This window comes from Leptidea sinapis, chromosome Z (assembly GCF_905404315.1).
Source record: "Leptidea sinapis chromosome Z, ilLepSina1.1, whole genome shotgun sequence".
Taxonomy (NCBI): Eukaryota; Metazoa; Arthropoda; class Insecta; order Lepidoptera; family Pieridae; genus Leptidea; species Leptidea sinapis.
Genome location: NC_066312.1, coordinates 14,403,327 through 14,420,777, shown reverse-complemented (window position 1 = coordinate 14,420,777; position 17,451 = coordinate 14,403,327). Strand labels below are relative to the sequence as shown.

The 17,451-nt window shown below is 34.7% G+C and overlaps 2 protein-coding genes across 3 annotated transcripts in view; one reads left to right on the top strand and one right to left on the bottom strand.

Annotated features, from left to right (window-relative positions):
• LOC126978546 (tyrosine-protein kinase Abl) overlaps positions 1 to 17,451 on the bottom strand; it is a 52,128-nt gene that overhangs the window by 13,476 nt on the left and 21,201 nt on the right. For both annotated transcript variants that reach the window (XM_050827474.1, XM_050827475.1), the window contains exons 6-11: positions 15,476 to 15,724; positions 14,086 to 14,369; positions 12,468 to 12,744; positions 2,699 to 2,849; positions 1,162 to 1,318; positions 201 to 289 (exon numbers count right to left, since the gene is read on the bottom strand). In XM_050827474.1, coding sequence (XP_050683431.1) covers positions 201 to 289; positions 1,162 to 1,318; positions 2,699 to 2,849; positions 12,468 to 12,744; positions 14,086 to 14,369; positions 15,476 to 15,724 — 1,207 coding nt within the window. The remainder of the gene's footprint in view (positions 1 to 200; positions 290 to 1,161; positions 1,319 to 2,698; positions 2,850 to 12,467; positions 12,745 to 14,085; positions 14,370 to 15,475; positions 15,725 to 17,451) is intronic.
• Positions 9,164 to 11,470, top strand: LOC126978566 (uncharacterized). Its single transcript, XM_050827520.1, has 4 exons — positions 9,164 to 9,291; positions 9,357 to 9,487; positions 9,772 to 9,847; positions 10,442 to 11,470. Exons 1-4 carry the CDS (start codon positions 9,234 to 9,236, stop codon positions 10,645 to 10,647), a joined length of 471 nt encoding a protein of 156 aa, XP_050683477.1. The 5' UTR covers positions 9,164 to 9,233; the 3' UTR covers positions 10,648 to 11,470.

The following is a 17,451-nucleotide window of genomic DNA, read 5'->3' as shown; positions in this document are numbered from 1 at the left end:
TAATTAAAATATTTTTAACGTAGTATTTCGTAAAATGACTTTATTTTGTTTATTCAACTGTACAAGTGCTACAACAATAAATAGGAACAACGAAATAATTCAACATAATAATTATATAAACGTGGTTAAATTTAAAACCGAAGAAGTATTAGAAAACAATTACATAAATGTAAAAAAATCATGTACAAAATAGTATTCACCATTAAGTGAAGCCAGTCCATCGTCGTGACCGGCTTGATCGTCGGCTGCATACTGCGACTCACGGAATGAACTGCACGACGACAGTAGACTGTACAAACCACAGTTTCACGGATAAAAAATACAAGGATTGGATGCCATATGACGTCAGTAGGAGTGAACAGATAACGCGTGAGTTGAATGCAGAGTTCAAAAATGCGAGTGCTGTGACCTCATTATAATTGATGAACACACATGATTATATCATGTGTGTTTCGATAAATTTAAACAATGCTTTAAATTTACCATTTTCATTTAAACTTCTTCCCTTCTTCTTCAAAACACATGTTTAAAACATTTTTCGCTATTTCTCGTGTTTGGCGATGAATAAAACCTCGTTTTTTTAACGGAACCTGATTGATCAATGATTATTAAAATCAAAAAATAACAGAGGACCGCAAATTCAGTATTAACGCGATAAAAGAGTAAGCGTACGTTAAGTGTCGACGACGGCACAGCACTATACTACAGGCAAGCGAGGCGGGGATGCGGACAGCGGAAAGAGATGCTGCCGCTCTTTACCTCAGGCCGCGACTGCATTTAACTCGCGCGCTACCTGTTGATAACTACAAGTAACTGTTTGCAAACACCACTGTTTTTTGATTGGTGATTTTGACCTGACGTCACTATGACATAACATTTTCTCTTCTCTCGGTGTTTTCAAAGAACTTTCTTCCACGTACAACTGTGAAAAGTCACAGTTTGGTTGTACTTCTGTGCATAGTGTTCAAAGGTCGATACGATATTGGTATCCTTAAAAAAGCGTTTACACCCATCTTCAAGACCGGCAGGTCTCTAGTGGTTTCACCGGTGATGACTGCCATCCACACTCTCTTGCAACACCAGCGGAATCACAGAGCTCTGCCGGGCATATGGTAATTATTATTAGGGTTTCAGGAAAAGGAATAAGAGCTATAAGTATACCTAGTACGTTTGGGTGGAGTCGGTGCTTGCTTTCCGCGTCTATTCGTTGGCCGTCGCATCTGAACGCCACGGTCCCCGGCAGAAGCTAAATTGGACGCCTTTTTAAGCGACATCTGAGGTGTGCCAGAAACACCTTCCTGCAGCTGTTTTTCTACTTCTGAAAATTATTCGTTGCAGTAAACACTTGCTATATCGTTATATAAAGGTTTTGCTATATGAAAAAAAAATAGGATTAAACCAATTACAATAATTTATAATATTATTACATTCAATAGGAAATTACCTTTATTAACAGTTTAAATCTGGTTTACGAGGGACAATATACGAAAGGAGCCGAGTGCGTTCAGTATCTGATTCCAAAATTTTCTAGAAACAATGTTATCCAACAATAACAAAAGCAAGGTGGTTATTTTTGACCTCAGGGTGTTTTTCTAAGAAATCTTGGCTCCTAAAAGACTTTGTCAGAAGCTGATATTAAAAAGTATAATAATAGAATACAATTTTTAATACTTTTGTAGGTATTATCTGGTATCTAAATAAGAATATATTTTGTAATCGAGAATGGCCGTTGCGCTCAGAAAGTGTACAATAGGCATAGGTGCCGAGAATGTCTGCTGGAGGATGAAAGGGTCGTCCATGTAATACTGGAATATGCAGATGTCTGCAACAATCCCAGGAACGTTCTTAACTTCTCAAAGGAGATGAGTCGGTTGGAGTAAGTAGCAGAACGCAATTAATGCAAAATAGACCGCGGAATTAAACAATAAAAAAATTGAAAATTGTAGCCCCCATACTGTATATGTGTTTGAAATCGAATAATCAAATCAATTGACATAATTTCAATAAAAGTTTATACTGTACTAGCTGACCCGAGAGACGTTGTTCTGTAAATAATAAATAAAATACTGTTTTTTTATGAATTTGTCAATAATCAAGTTGGACTAAGCTGCAGTAAATGAAGTAATCTCCATTAAAATCCGTTCATTAGCTGAAGACTTCACTGGAAACAAACATCAGGACACTGGATTTGTATATTTCAAGATAAGGAGAATTCTTCAATACACTCAAGTAGGCTAGCACTTTATCTTAAGTAAACATAGTAATTTATACTATACTTACGAGATAAAAAATCATTGCACATTACAATTTACATAAGTATTTTGGAAACACTTTAGAAAATACATCTATGATGTCACGCAGTTTATATAGTCTAAAGTATAGTAGTATAGTCTTCCGTCAAATAGGTGTAGCATATGCATATAAAACATTAGAAAACCCATAATAATAACTAAAATTAAGTGTACACCTTCAATGACCTCGATTTTCTGGCTGCTGCACGCTATCAAAAGTTCGAGCTGATACTGTGGCGCACAAGACCAAACATGGAGCAACAATATTACGTGGAAAATACTAAAATTTAATCTTTTCGCGAACATGCGAGAGAAGCACTATTTTATGATGCCTATTCAATTCCTTCGGACTATACGTGCGTTTAAGAAATATCTACATAGCATATGATATTTTTTATGAAAACAACCTTCAGTAATAGAGTTGTCCTGAAACATATGCTCAAGAGCATGATGGATCTCCCTGAATGACGGTCGTTCAGACGCGTTCCATTGCCAGCAGCCCCGCATCAAATCGTACACAGCTGCAGGACATCCAGGGGGACACTCCATGCGATATCCCTGTAATATCAAATACAGATTTAGAGTATACATTTAGTAGTATCTAATATACTAGCGGTACTGGTCACTAAAACTAATAGTTAAAAACGAAACAATACCAATGTCTGTGAAAAGTAAATTGTACAAAACCAGCACCCTCCCTTGTCTCTCTTATGGGTGCCAAACCTGGCCTGCTCCGAGCAAATAGAACCAAAACCTCTTAGTCTGTCAACGAAATATGGAACGAAGTGTGTTAAACATAAGGCTATGGCATCGGTGTACAACCTAAAAGATAAAGGAAAAGGACAAAAGTGATCGACGTATAAGAGAAAATAAGAAAACTCAAATGGAATTGGACTGGACATAATATGATTATTGATGTCTTAGAGGTACCCTATAAATGGGAAAAGACAAAGAGGACGTCAAATTAAAAGATGGGAGGACAATTTACCAACAGGATGGAGAAGGTTAGCTCGAGATAGAGATAAGAGGAAGAAACTGGGTGAGGCCTATGTTGAAAGACAACCTGACCAATAAAGTGGTTGCTGAACATTAATATAATTTTAGTTATTGATCTAAGAAAACATGGTTTATAAGTAGTATATCAGTTAAAATGTCAGTGAATAAAGGCTTTTATTATATTATTATAGTATATAAGAAATGACATCAAAAACAATTCTAAAGGAAACAATTTTGAGAAAATAAACGCCGTTTATGTCATCAGACAAATCATATTTTATATGAACTCATTATATATCGGACTTGTCCCAAACTATTAGCAATTAGTATAATATTAATTATATTGTGTTTAAAAGATTCAAACTGAATTAACTGACCGCAGCGGTCCGAATCTATTTGTAACCGACTTCAAAAAGGAGTAGGTTCTGAGTTCGGAGGTTTCGAGTATGTATCTTTAGTTTGATGCAGAATAGTTGCCATTTGGTCCCATAATAATTTCATAGAGTTAGGCACAGTAGTTTTCATTATATATATATATTTCATATATTTTGTGTACGGCTTCTAAGAAGTTTTCATTTAGGTCAATTATATAGTAGCCCGTGTCCTGATGAGTGGGTCTAAGGCTACCTGTCATTCATAGCTAACACATGATCTTCACGATATTTCATTATGTCACAAGAACGTAAAACAGAGTTTTGAAACTTTTTTTGGAGCTGTTTCATATTTCCGTTTTCCGTTTCGTTTTGTAGAACGCATCATGGCCTACCCGTACCTATAGCTACTTAAAAAAAATACTATTTAATGTATTATGACAATTATATTGTCAACCCAACGAAATATTGTAGTTTACCTGGTGTTATCGAGAAAAAACCTACTGACTGTTTACAGAACATTCTATTCCGGACACTAAAAAGAAAAAAATAACAAATAAACTACGTTTAAAAAACCGACTTCAAAAATTAAAAGGTATAAAATAACTTAATAAAGATTCAATGAAATACACATCTTATGCAAACCTAATAATACCTTTTATATTAATAAAATACAATTATATGTATGTGCTACCTATTGATAGGTTTGAAATCGGTGCCAAATCTAATAGTACGAGGGGCACACTATGAATCAAATGATCGGGAATAGAATATTTCTGATTGAGTTACAATAAAACCTTTTTTAGAATTTGAATACCGGCCTCTTAGAACCTTAATGACATTCATACAATTAAAAAAAAAGTTCAAAAACAAAAACTATGTTGGTTTAAAGTTGACACGTCGTTGACAGAAATGAAAATCACGCGTGAACATTTTCGTGCCATAATTTATCACAATTTTCGTCGCGGCTTATCTCAAGATAAATGTCTCAGTGAACTCCTTTCGATTTATGATGTTGAAGCACCGAGTCAAACGACAATATACCGCTGGTATGCCGAGTTCCGACGCGGTCGTGTGTCGCTCAGCACTGTTTCTTCTGAAGGTCGACCAAGAACAGCGGTCACGCCTGAAAACATCGCAGCTGTGCGAACTATTCTATTAGTTGAAGATCATGTGATATACGAGCAGATTCAGGCTGTTATCAGTATCGGAATGAGTGCAATTCAGTCGATATTACATAATGAACTTTGTGTAAGAAAGCTAGTTTCCCGATGGGTACCCCACAATTTGTCCGAAGAGCAAAATGCGGCTCGTGTAGATTGCTGCCGGAATACTCTGCAACGTTTCAACGGAGGGAAGTCAAATGCCGTTTATAATATCGTCTCTAGTGACTAATCATGGATTTATTCATACGAACCTGAAAGAAAACATCAATCAGAAGTTTGGGTCTTCGAAGACGAGGTCTAACCAACGAAAGTGGTTCGCTCCCGCAGCGTGTCAAAGAAAATGGTCGCTACGTTTGTCTTGAAAAAGGGGCATGTTGCTACAATTCCTTTACAGGATCGCAGAACGGTTACCGCTGAGTGGTACATCATGGTTTGTTTGCCAGTAATGATAGCCGAACTCCAAAAAAATAACCCGAAGCGTCGCATCATCTTGCATCACGAAAATGCGAGCTCCCATACGGCTCGGAATACAAATGATTTTTTGAAGCAGGAAAACGTTGAGCTGATGGGCCATCCTCCGTAGAGTCCTGACCTGAGCCCAAACGATTTCTTTACATTCGCTAGAATGAAAAAAATTGCATTAAGTTGAACGGAGAATACTTCGAAAAACAATAAAATACAATTTAGCTATACCGTGCATGTGGTTTTTCTTATTCCCGATAATTTCAGTGTGCCCCTCGTAGGTACCTACACTCGCCACGCGTGACATTAAGCGGGATAATTTCGTCTAGAACAAAACATCCCAAGTGGGCAAATGTCGCTGATACTTACAGCAAATAAGCTGTTTATATAATAATAAGTTTTATTTTCTTTAGGGCTTTTTTTTGAAGTCAATTGTTCAAACGTATTTTTTTTATACTCATATGTTTTTACTCGTCGCCTTCACATGTAAAAATATAGAAGTAGAAGTTATTCTTGTAGTTTTCATAAATAAATTGAATAAGTTGTATGGTTTTAATATATTGATAATTTAACGCTAAAAGTACTATAAGTCTCCACAAACAATCAGTTTTTTATTTGATTTTGGGATTTTGAATTAAACTTCATTCATTACGTTCTCAAAAAATTCAAAGTTAGTACAGGGGGTTTAAATATATACCTGTACTACTACTAGTGCAGGTACTTTGGGTACAATTATACGACATCTCCAGTACAATATACTTACTTAAGCATACATAAATACATATAAACACATACATGACTTTGAAACAATCAGCCATATTCATCAAATAAATGTTTGAACCTACCGGGATTCAAACCTGGAGACCCCTAAGCTCAATCAGCAGGGTCATAGACCACTGTGCTATGATGTACGGACTAGTATTTATATACTAGCCATCGCCTCTTGTTCAACATCTGTGTTGCAAACCCACATTCGCTACGATGTTTACGTACTACCTACCTAGGTACCTACGAGGGGCACACTGAAATGATCGGGAATAAGAAAAACCACATGCACGGTATAGCTAAATTGTATTTTATTGTTTTTCGAAGTATTCTCCGTTCAACTTAATGCAATTTTCCATTCGTGCAAACCAATTACATTATTTTATAATTCATATTCAAATTCAAATATGTTTTTTCAAAATAGGATGTGACATCACTTATTGAAAGTCAAAAATACTACCACCCATTCCAAGATGAATGCCTAGGAATCTAATAAATCTTTGTCAATTTATACACAGCTAGAATATATAATATAATAGAAAAAAATGTTTAAAAATATATAAATCCTTTCACTTGACTCTCAAATATTGACATTAAACTAACACTGAACAAGAAATAACAGTTTTTAGAGGTCAACCTGTTTCGGTCTGTTCAGAATTCTTTAGCAGTGACAGGCCAACAACAAGAGACGACTGCCAGAAGTGCTTAACGCGTTTTTTTATATTTCGACAGCCACGGTGTCATATGTGTTTTTTTATGAAACGTTCAGCTGATAGTAATTGATACGCCCTACCCATAATGGCAAAGGAATTGAAAGGCCGCTCTTGGATGCTTGAAAAACCCAAAAATACTGAGTGGCACTACAACTACGCTCGTCACCTTGATACATAAGATGTTAAGTCTCATTTGCCCAGTAATTTAACTAGCTAGCGCCCTTCAGACCGAAACACAGTAATGTTTACACATTACTGCTTCACGGCAGAAATAGGCGCCGTTACGATACCCATAATCTAGCCGGCTTCCTGTGCAAAGAAGCCTCCCACTGGTAATCCTCATCTACAAGTTGGCAAAAGGTCATCGAACAAAATGGCACATAATATATGCTGTAATTAAATATATATACACTATGAAAAAATATGTTCATATAAAACGCGAAAAACTTTTTCCTCAACTAATTATGTCGTAAATAAAATGAGAATTTATCGCTAACATTTCAGGTCACCCCGTAAAAATTTTATAATTTTTAAATATACTATATATATATATATAACGCTGTAGACCTATAAAAAAAGTGACGAACTTCTAAAATAAGTGTAAGAATAATTTTTAAATAGTTCCTTAATTTATACTATTCATTATATGCCCAGTTAGAAAATAATGAACCAGAAACATAACGCATTCTTTCCTAATAAGAACAATAACATGAAATGTGTAAACAAATAGCATAAGAATTAGTGTACCACAGTATATTTACGATGTAATTGTAAATACAATATTTTGTGAATACATGATGCTCTGTCTATATAAATTGTATTTAAATGTCTGATTTTAATATCAATATAACAGATTATTTCATAAATCCGTAGGAATGTTCACACGCACTTACAGAAACACTAGAAAAACTATCTGTCCATCTGTTTATACCGGCTACATGTAACTGTCTGCACCGATCATTACTAAACTTTCAGTGGAAAAAGGACGTACGATTCTGCACACAAAAGTTAAACGATGAAGAAAACCGATTCAACGTTCTGAATGCCAACCAAACGAATTCTACGCACGCAAAGTCAAATTTTAATAAAGTCCGCATAATATATAGGGTAGTAGGGTAGGTTTGGTTTTGTCGCTAATATTATAACAACCCGAGCGTGATATGCCCGGGCATAGCTAGTATTGAAATAAGTATATATACCATTTCATTTAATAATCTTACAGCAGAACATTAATTTACTTAAAAGGCCCACGTTTTCATCACTAGGAAGAAAAATTACATATTAGTACGGTTGTAAGGATTCTTTAAAATATTATATTGCATTTTTTCATACAAATTTAACATTTTCAAATATTTAAAAGTTATTTATTGTATATTTAGAGTTAATTTTATTTTTGTTTATGAGTATATTGAAAGTGCTAGTGTAATTATCAACTGTATCATATTATATATTATTCAAACAAGCAAAGTTATTCCAAAGGCTGGGTAGAATCAAAAGATGTATCAAATATGTGTTTTTTCCATTTTATAAACGAATTTATGACTAAGAAACAGTTAATTACAAGTAAATATATATTATATTAATACATGGTAATCAAAGGATCTATTGAAAATAACCAAAAATTAAAAGATTAGTAATAATCTCTCTAAGGAGATTATTAAAAATTACAAGTAAAAGGAAAGTCTACGTTTAATAGGTTAATTGATAAAGAATAGTTCTACGAATAAAATAAAAAATAACGGTTATAAATCGTATACACAATTACAAAAAATATATACGATAGCTTATAAGCACATATTATATTATATATTTCTCAGTTGCATAGAAATACCAAAACGTGTGTAAAGTAAATTTTATAGAAAGCAAAAAGGTAGCTACAACTACATTAGATACATAATAGCTTTAAGGGTAAATGTATACACTTCTACAATGAAGTCCCAGCCACTGTTCAGGCATTGTCTATAAATAAATTTAAATGTTTTATAAAAAAAATGGCTCTGTCGTAAATCCTATTACTCCACTGCTGAATATCTAAATGATCGGACAGCCTGGGACTAGATTGTGATTATTTTATAGCGATAGAAATGACTGTACAATATTGTATATTTTTATTGAAAAGAGCGCAAAAAAAGAATGCTGGGAGAGTTTCTTGCGCCGCTTCTTCTCTCTCAGAGCGCCATTTGTTTCCGAAGCGGTAGTAGTATCTAGTAGTATACGAAATGACATCAAAAAGAATTCTAAAGGAATCAATTTTGAGAAAGTAAATGCCTTTTATTACATTTTCAATATTATCACAAAACTTAACATGATGTATATGAATGGCGTCGATCCAACGAAAAGCATGACTGTTTCTCGCAACAGTATAAACGGAGCACAGTGCGACTTTGAATCAGTCAAGAAGTAGTGTTCTTGCGAAACACACGTCAATTATACAATAAAAAAAAAACATATCCTGTTAAATAGTTTAAAATGTTGAGACTTAAAAATACGCTCATTTATTTCCTTCTTCTGACTATTGCAGTGAACGGTAAGAATTATTTATTATTGTATGTTTTTTGTGATATTATTTTTAATATTTTGTTAATATTACAGGAAAACACAAGAAAACTAAGCCAAAGAAGTTTGTGTCCCCAACAACCAAGGGGATTCAGTGCTACAACTGCTTGTCTTTCGACCATCCCGGTTGCTGGGATCCTGATCATCCGGATTTCGCAAATATTACCGTAAGTTAAAATAATTCATATTAATTTACTTACAAGGAATTCTCTTTGTTATCACCGTTAATAGAAACGGATCGGCATAAGAAAGTCTCTCAAGAATATGTAAAATTAATTTAAAAATATAACTTAGAATGTCATAACGAAAGTGCCTACTTTACCCCATACAAGTTAAATTAAATTTATATTATACTGTACTGGGATTGTGAATTCTAATAGAACAACTGGCCAGTATTTTTGTTTCTAGTTGTGATTATTTGCGGAATCATTATTTATATTTTCAATTTAAGGTGGCGAATATTGATTGTTATATTCCCGGCATGGAATTCCTGTGCATCGTAATAACTTCGGAGTCAGCTAAACTTGGTGAGCTATTTTTATATTATTTATTCATATTTTTTTTAATTCAAACAATTAATAGTTTTTAAAATGATAATTTAGGGTTGATGAGACAAACATTAAAATTAAATACTTTTCCACCATAATATTTTTCGGCCGAAATACTTTAGTTAGTAATTACAGTACATTAATTTCTGGCCTCGTTATCTGAAAAAATATATTCTAGTACCTGACCCAACAGACGCTGTTTTGTAGATAATAAAAAAAATACTGTTATATAGAAATTTGACAATTATATTTCAAAACATCAAGAATTATTTCGTAAAAAATGCTCCTTGTTGTTATAATGAAATTGTTGCACAGCCAGAACTGTCAAACCGTGCGTCAATAAATTCTCTCACAGAAAATATGTCTATACAAAACAAATATTGGAAATAAAAATAATTATGGACCCAAATCGAAATAAAAACTATCCTATTTCTCAAGTTGGACTAAACTGCACTCCATAAAGTAATCCCCATTTAAATCCGTTCATTAGTTTAGGGAGTCCATCGCGGACAAACAACTTGACACGTAATTTATATGCATTAAGATATTTTCTAAATGTCAATGAATTTTTAGTTGAAACCGGTCAAGAGATCGGCCCGGTGCGTGCACGAACTTGCGTTCCAGCAAAGGACTTTACGAAGAAAACAGTATCATATTCCATGTGCAGCAAGCTGAGTAAAGAACTATCAGCCTCGGAAATATTTTCACGTATAGCCGTTAGTAGGCCACAGTGTTCACTATGCAAAAAACATCTTTGCACCGACTCAACTCATTGCTAATATTTGCAATGTTTAAATGTATGCAATTTTGCTTATTCGGCACATAACAATTTTTAATAATGTTGAAGTAATTTTTAAACGTAATTTATGAGAATGCAATATGTGTCTAGTTTTGTCAGATAAATGTTACAAAAACCCCAAATATACCTTTTCTGAAATTTTATAATCTCTGACCTCTACTATATACCACTGGCAGCTGTCAAAGTGCTTTTGTGCCTGTTTGATATTCGCCATTTTGGGGCTGATGGCCATGTAGCGAGAGTCTACGGTACTAAAAGTAGTAATGACAACCTCAGCTAAACAAACATCGATAGGAAAACTATTTACAAAAAATTGTGTACTTTATTACGTTGATTCCTGAAGTATATATAAATAATACGGAAAACTACCGAAATTAATTCAAAATACAAAAATACTTCAGAGCTACGCTTCAAATAGGCACAAAAAAATTTGCAATCAAACATATGCAACAGCCTGTCCAGTGCTATTTATAATAAAAATGTATATACTGTTAACTTAATGTTAGTTATTTTACTATAGTTTTATAAGATCCTTGGTGTTTCTGATAATCACATAAATGTTTGTACTTTTCAATGTAAATGGCTTGGAGAAGTTATCGCATTGTTTAGCTTACCTGGGCACCACATAAGCGCTTACATCACAGCTTTGTTTTATAAACAATCCGGTTAATATTCACATGAAATTAAAGTCGATCTTATTGTTTTGAAATAAGATACCCGTGAGTTTACAGCCAATTACAAAATAAAGCTTGTTTTTATATCATTGTCATTGTTATATTATGATGTTAATAAATAGGTTTGCTTATGGTTTTAGTTGTTTTATTTTTTATATATTACTAACAAGGAAGTAATGGTGACATATAAGAGATCCTACTCAAATAATTTAGGAAGAAATTTAATACCGAGCTTCACCGTCTTATAGATACTTCCAGAAAGGATAGGAAACATAACATGAGAGGAATTCAAATTTGTTTAAAGCATTATAAGGTGGCAGGAGGTACAGAATAAATAGTTTACTGTTGTTCACAATAGTTTTCACCAAACGGATAATACTAGCGATTGCTACAAGAATATACCGACACACTTTTACACAAACTATCTTGCACCGAGTAAGGCATAGCCTGAATCAACTACATACAGGTGCAAGACAAACAATAATAAATTTAATACAATATACGTATACTTAAATATATATAAATATAGACATCCAACAACTCGAAAACATACATGTTTTACCTACCGGGAGTATGAACTGCCGAAGTGATATATATACTACACCTACAAGGTATATAAAAAAGAATTATTTTTACATAAATTTTGCCAAACAAATACATATATTTATTTTTAATATTGTAGGCAGAGCTATTTAATTGGTAATCAATTTAAAGAACATCTTATTATATTTGAGTATATATACATTTTATTAAAATATAGTCATTTTAAAGTGTTTGCAATACATGATGATAAAAATATTAAAATATTTTTATGGCAGCAATTATCTAACGACAGAAAGTAGCTATATTTCTTGAATTTGTGCCTCTTGAATCTTAGTATGTAATATGCCTATGCCTATGTATAATTCTAAATATCAGTGAAATATCTTTTTATTTGGAAGTTTCTTCTATGATGTTCCTTAAACAGACTGTAAAGGTATTGCGTGAAACGCTGAAGCTGTGAAAGATTATGTATGTCACTCCTTCTCATTTTGCTTTTCACCTTTCCCGATGTAGCAATAAATGATAAAATGTATGTTTGTCAAGTGTATATATTGAAACCGAAGTATAACAATAACAAACTCACCTTCTCAAGCATGTGGTAAACATCCGCCAAGTCAACACCGGGGTAGGGTGACATTCCGTACGTGGCAATCTCCCACAGAAGAATTCCGAACGCCCAGACATCAGACTTGGTGCTGAAGGTGTTATAAGCCAAGCCTTCGGGGGCGGTCCACTTAATAGGGAACTTTGCACCAGCGTGAGCTGTATAAGTGTCATCCCGCATCAGTCTAGCAAGTCCGAAGTCAGCTACTTTCACGAGGTGGTTCTCTCCGACCAGACAATTGCGAGCTGCCAGATCCCTGCATAAAACACACTCCAATCAAAAGTTGAAATAGAAGCACGTCGAAATAATTTTCACACACAACATTTCGTCACGAACCTAAAAAACGCCTCTTAAGCTTTATTTTATTATATTACATTTAGATGAATTATAATTTTCGCGTATGAGAATAACGAAATAAAATAAAGTATACATAATTATATTTATTTATTACTGGCTAAACCTGGCTATGATTATTCGCTGTAGAACACTCTCACAATAATTCTAGCCCACTTTCAAGCGCTCTACAAAGCGCAGGTCCAGCCACATATGGAGTATTACTGTCATCTCTGGTCTGGTGCATTCCAGTGTCAGCTCGAGACATTTGACCGTAGGCATCGCATAACTACTCGAAATGTAGGGGATCCAGTGCTATGTGCATGGCTCAATCACTTGGCGGTGCATAGAGACGTGGATTCATTGTGTGTCTTCTACCGCATCTATCACGGTGAGTGTCCCAAAGAGCTGTTTGACCTAATTCCTGCCGCCGAATTTCACCTTCGCACGACACATCACTCCACAATGCGCTTTTCAAGGAACTTTCATCCACATACAACAAGCGGTAAAATTAGCTTCCTTTCGTGGTGTTTCCCGGACGATAAGATATGGGTAAATTTAAAAAGAAACTTGAGAAGTAATGTATAGATATTGTAATATTGCAACATCATCTTGTGGCAATTTATAGTAGAAATGCATTTTTTTGATCATGTACATATTTGTATCTATTTATACCAGTTTTCAAGTTGGTCGTTTAAATGATGTCAATGTTATTGTGCTGATATGCAATCCCAAATGAATCGACAACTTGAAATTTTCTGACTTAAACATATTATACTTAAATTTTTATATTATACTTGCTTAATCCGCCTATGTTTCACTGTGGCTTTTAATATAGAAACTAGCTAACCCAGCAAACATTGTACAGCCATACAAATTAATAAATATTTTTAATATTAATATTTTTTTGGGCTATAGAAATATATGTTGGCCGATTCTCAGAATTACCCGTTATGCACGCAAAATATCATACAAATCGATTCAGCCGTTTCGGAGGAGTTTGGTAACAAACACCGCGACACCAGAATTCTTTTTGACTTTCCACTGTACTGTACTGCTTAGATTAAAATAAATTGAAAACCATTTACGATATTTGAAAATGGAAACATAATGTTTCTTTACAACTTTTAAGACATAAGTATATTTTTTACGAAACTCTAAAAGAATATAAGCTTTCTAAAACGGAACATATGTTCTATTATCAAGTCAGAATCTCATGGCATACATACATCGGCCTGTGAATTAGTAATAATATGAAACGAACCTGTGTATGAAAGACCTGCTCTCAAGATAACTCATGCCAGAGGCAATCTGTGTTGCCATATACATAAGCACAACAGCATCGATATGATCACGGTTGCCAGTTCTAAGATAGTCGAGCAAGTTTCCTCGACTCATGAACTCTGTGATGATGTAAAATGGTGGTTCTCGCGTACATACGCCCAGCAATTGCACGAGGTTTGGATGACGCATCTCTTTCATGATAGCAGCTTCTTCTAAGAAATCTTTAAGCGCCATTGTGTCATCTTTCAGGGTTTTTACTGCAACCTGTGAAAGATATATTGCATAGTTGTACAAGAAACCCAAATAAACAGTTACTCTGTGGGCTATAGAGACAGTTATGTAATATATTTATTATTATTATTAATGGTGCAACATTCATTCATTCTAGTTGTATATAGTAGTAGAATGTATGTCAATATGATGTCTAAGGGAAATAGATGACTGAACCAGTAGGTGGTATATCTGATGCTTCATTTGCTTATAACAGTGCCCATGTGACCTGAGTCATAACTTGTAACGCACCATATAACAACCTCGATCAGACAGCTCTGTGCCTATAATAGTTATTTCTGCAACTGTTGTGTAATAAGGGGTATTAAAACACGAATGTGGGTTTACTTGGGGAATCAACTGCTAGTTGCTATGTTACCTTATTAGAGACCTTTAAGTCTAGAGTATACGCCACCCCAAGGGTAGTAAAAGGATCTCCCAACCTCTGTTATTGCAAATATGCATATGCGGGTGATTATTTACGTTCCATTAGGGTGTTAAACATACTACAATAGCATTGATAGTTTTCGAAGAAATAACTTTATTTCGAGACTTCAGTCAACTTTATTTTTTAAAGCTTCATCATAATTATCATTTTAAGCCGGAAGACGTGCACTGCTGGGCAAAGATCTCCCACAAAGATCTCAATGCCGATCGGTCTTGCGCTACCCTCATCTAACCTATTTTCCGGAGATCTTGACCAGATCATAGGGCCCATCTTGTGGGAGGCCTACCAACACTACGTTTTCCGGTACGTGGTCGCAATATGAGGACTTTACTTCCCCATTGCCCATCTGTCGTCAAGCTATGTGTCCTGCCCACTGCCACTTAAGTTTTGCAATCATCTATGCTATGTCGGTGACTTTGGTTCTCCAACGGATTTCCTCATTTCTGATTCAATCTAGCAGGGAAACTCCGAGCATAGCCCCCTCCATTGCCCTCTGAGCGACCATGAGCTTCCCCATATAAAGTCCATAGTTAGCGATCACGTCTGCGTTCCATATGTCATCACTGGCAACACTGGTTTAAAACGTTCGACTTCTTATGCTTATTAACTTAGAAGCCCCGGTTTAAAAATATTTTTTATAAAATACACTTACAGTCATATTGCATCTCTTCCAAGCGGCTTCGTAAACATCGCCATATTGGCCTCCGCCCAGTTTATGTTTCATTACAATATCCGTTCTGTCTATCTCCCACTCGTCGGGTGGCGCAAGTGGAAACACGGTGGGTTTGTTCCTTTTCGGTGCCGGGTAAAGTAGTTGTGTGATAAGACCGTCGCCAAGAACGGAATGGTGATGGACGAGCTCGGCCAATGTGCCGAATTTAGACTCCGAAGTCACATACACCTGTACAAAATAAAACCAAATCAGTTTTCATGTAGCATGTTGATATATTTTATTAAATCAGAGGAGAATCGACCGTAAAATGTTAAATGATAAACAATCATCAATTCTTTAGGCCGATCAAAGATCAAATCAAAATATTTTTGTTTTAATTAGCATTTTAGTAAATATACAATTTGAAGGACTTCCGTGTTAAGTTCGCAGAACTTGTGTTAGGTCTTACTTAACTGCTTCTTCCAACAGATAAGAATGCGAGAATGTAAATACCAAAATAAGTTTAAGTTAATCTTAGACATATTTAAAAATTGTTTCTTAATTCAAATACACGTTTAGTATAATATATTTGCGCGGCTCGCTCTAAACTCGTAAACAATATACATGACACAACTTTAACACCAGCTCTTATCATCTCAATATATACGAACTAAGGCAATTTATAGTTTCGAACGATTTTTATCTAACAAGACAAGAAAACAGTCAAAGTACGAAATTTAGTTTTTCTCTGTTGCAAAATCAAATAACAGCAAAAAATTATCTTATTTATATATTCTATACTATCATTACTTATTAACTGTATATTATAATTATCTTTCTATCTACGCGTTTGTTTACGTAATTCGTATAAACCTGGATACATCGCGCAAGAAAGCTAAGTTTAGACCTGAATGACCTGATACAGCACTCACTCAACTTTCCGGTGCATCCTACACCCCAGAGTTCAGAGTGCACAATGTAGCACCAAAAACGTGCAAATTTTAGTCTTCTGGGGGTTAAATTGAACAATGGATTGAAGATATAAGTATCTTCCTTAACTAGTCGACTGTACAGGCCCGTTGTATGAACATCTCCAGTACTATCATCGACATAACAATTCATGTTGGAGATAGTCTAGGGGATAACACAAACACAGGAAACACCAGCGTTTACGGGCTTAAGTCGAAGCAACGACCAATATACTACATGCTGTGTCCAGTGAGGAAGCGGGTGAACCACTAGCATAAATTTTCGGGAAGCCTATAGGATGGATGTTACGTGAGAAGCGCTTTATGTCACACTCGATTAAAGCAATATCTAGACTAACTGCGAAATCTTTTCTCTGGCTTTAGAATTCTCAAGTCAGTCGCATTATTAATTTATCAGTGAAGTCATTAGCAATGAAAATTTCATGTTACACAGCTGTATGTAACAATTATTTTCCATATAAACCTCAACAGGACCTAGTCAGTATGCTTAAGCAAGGTAGGTACTAAAATATTTTTGGCTTTTTCTATTAAATATGTGGATTTTACTCTTATGATATAACCAATAACCCGACCACTTATCCACCTGCGAATTTCCTAAATACAATATCAGTTATACTCCTGGTCTATTACCAAAATCAGAGGCCGAAATTTCGATCCAAAACGAAAGTACGAGACGACCTTCGAGTTAAATCTTATTAACAAAGTACTTTAGATCCGCTTTATTAAATAAATATTGCCGAAGACGACGTTGTTCTTTTGCTGTCAAGATTTTCTACATACAAGAAGACCTCTTCGTACAATAAAAATCTTGCCATTTTAGAATAAAATATATATTTATTATACTGAACGAAATCTATAAGGCTGTCGTAAAAAGTGTGGCTGTAATTACACTCATAATAATATCAAACTGTGAATTTGGGAATAAGGTAAACATGAAAGACAAAACGTCTAATCGCGAACTTTCTATCGATCTTCGGATCCGAAATA

Bases quoted from the DNA above. Each gene is read 5' to 3' on its own strand.
- LOC126978566 (XM_050827520.1), top strand. From the start codon at position 9,234: ATGTTGAGACTTAAAAATACGCTCATTTATTTCCTTCTTCTGACTATT. The intron at 9,292-9,356 runs GTAAGAATTATT...TTAATATTACAG, and splicing joins TCTGACTATTGCAGTGAACG to GAAAACACAAGAAAACTAAG. The intron at 9,488-9,771 runs GTAAGTTAAAAT...TTTCAATTTAAG, and splicing joins CGGATTTCGCAAATATTACC to GTGGCGAATATTGATTGTTA.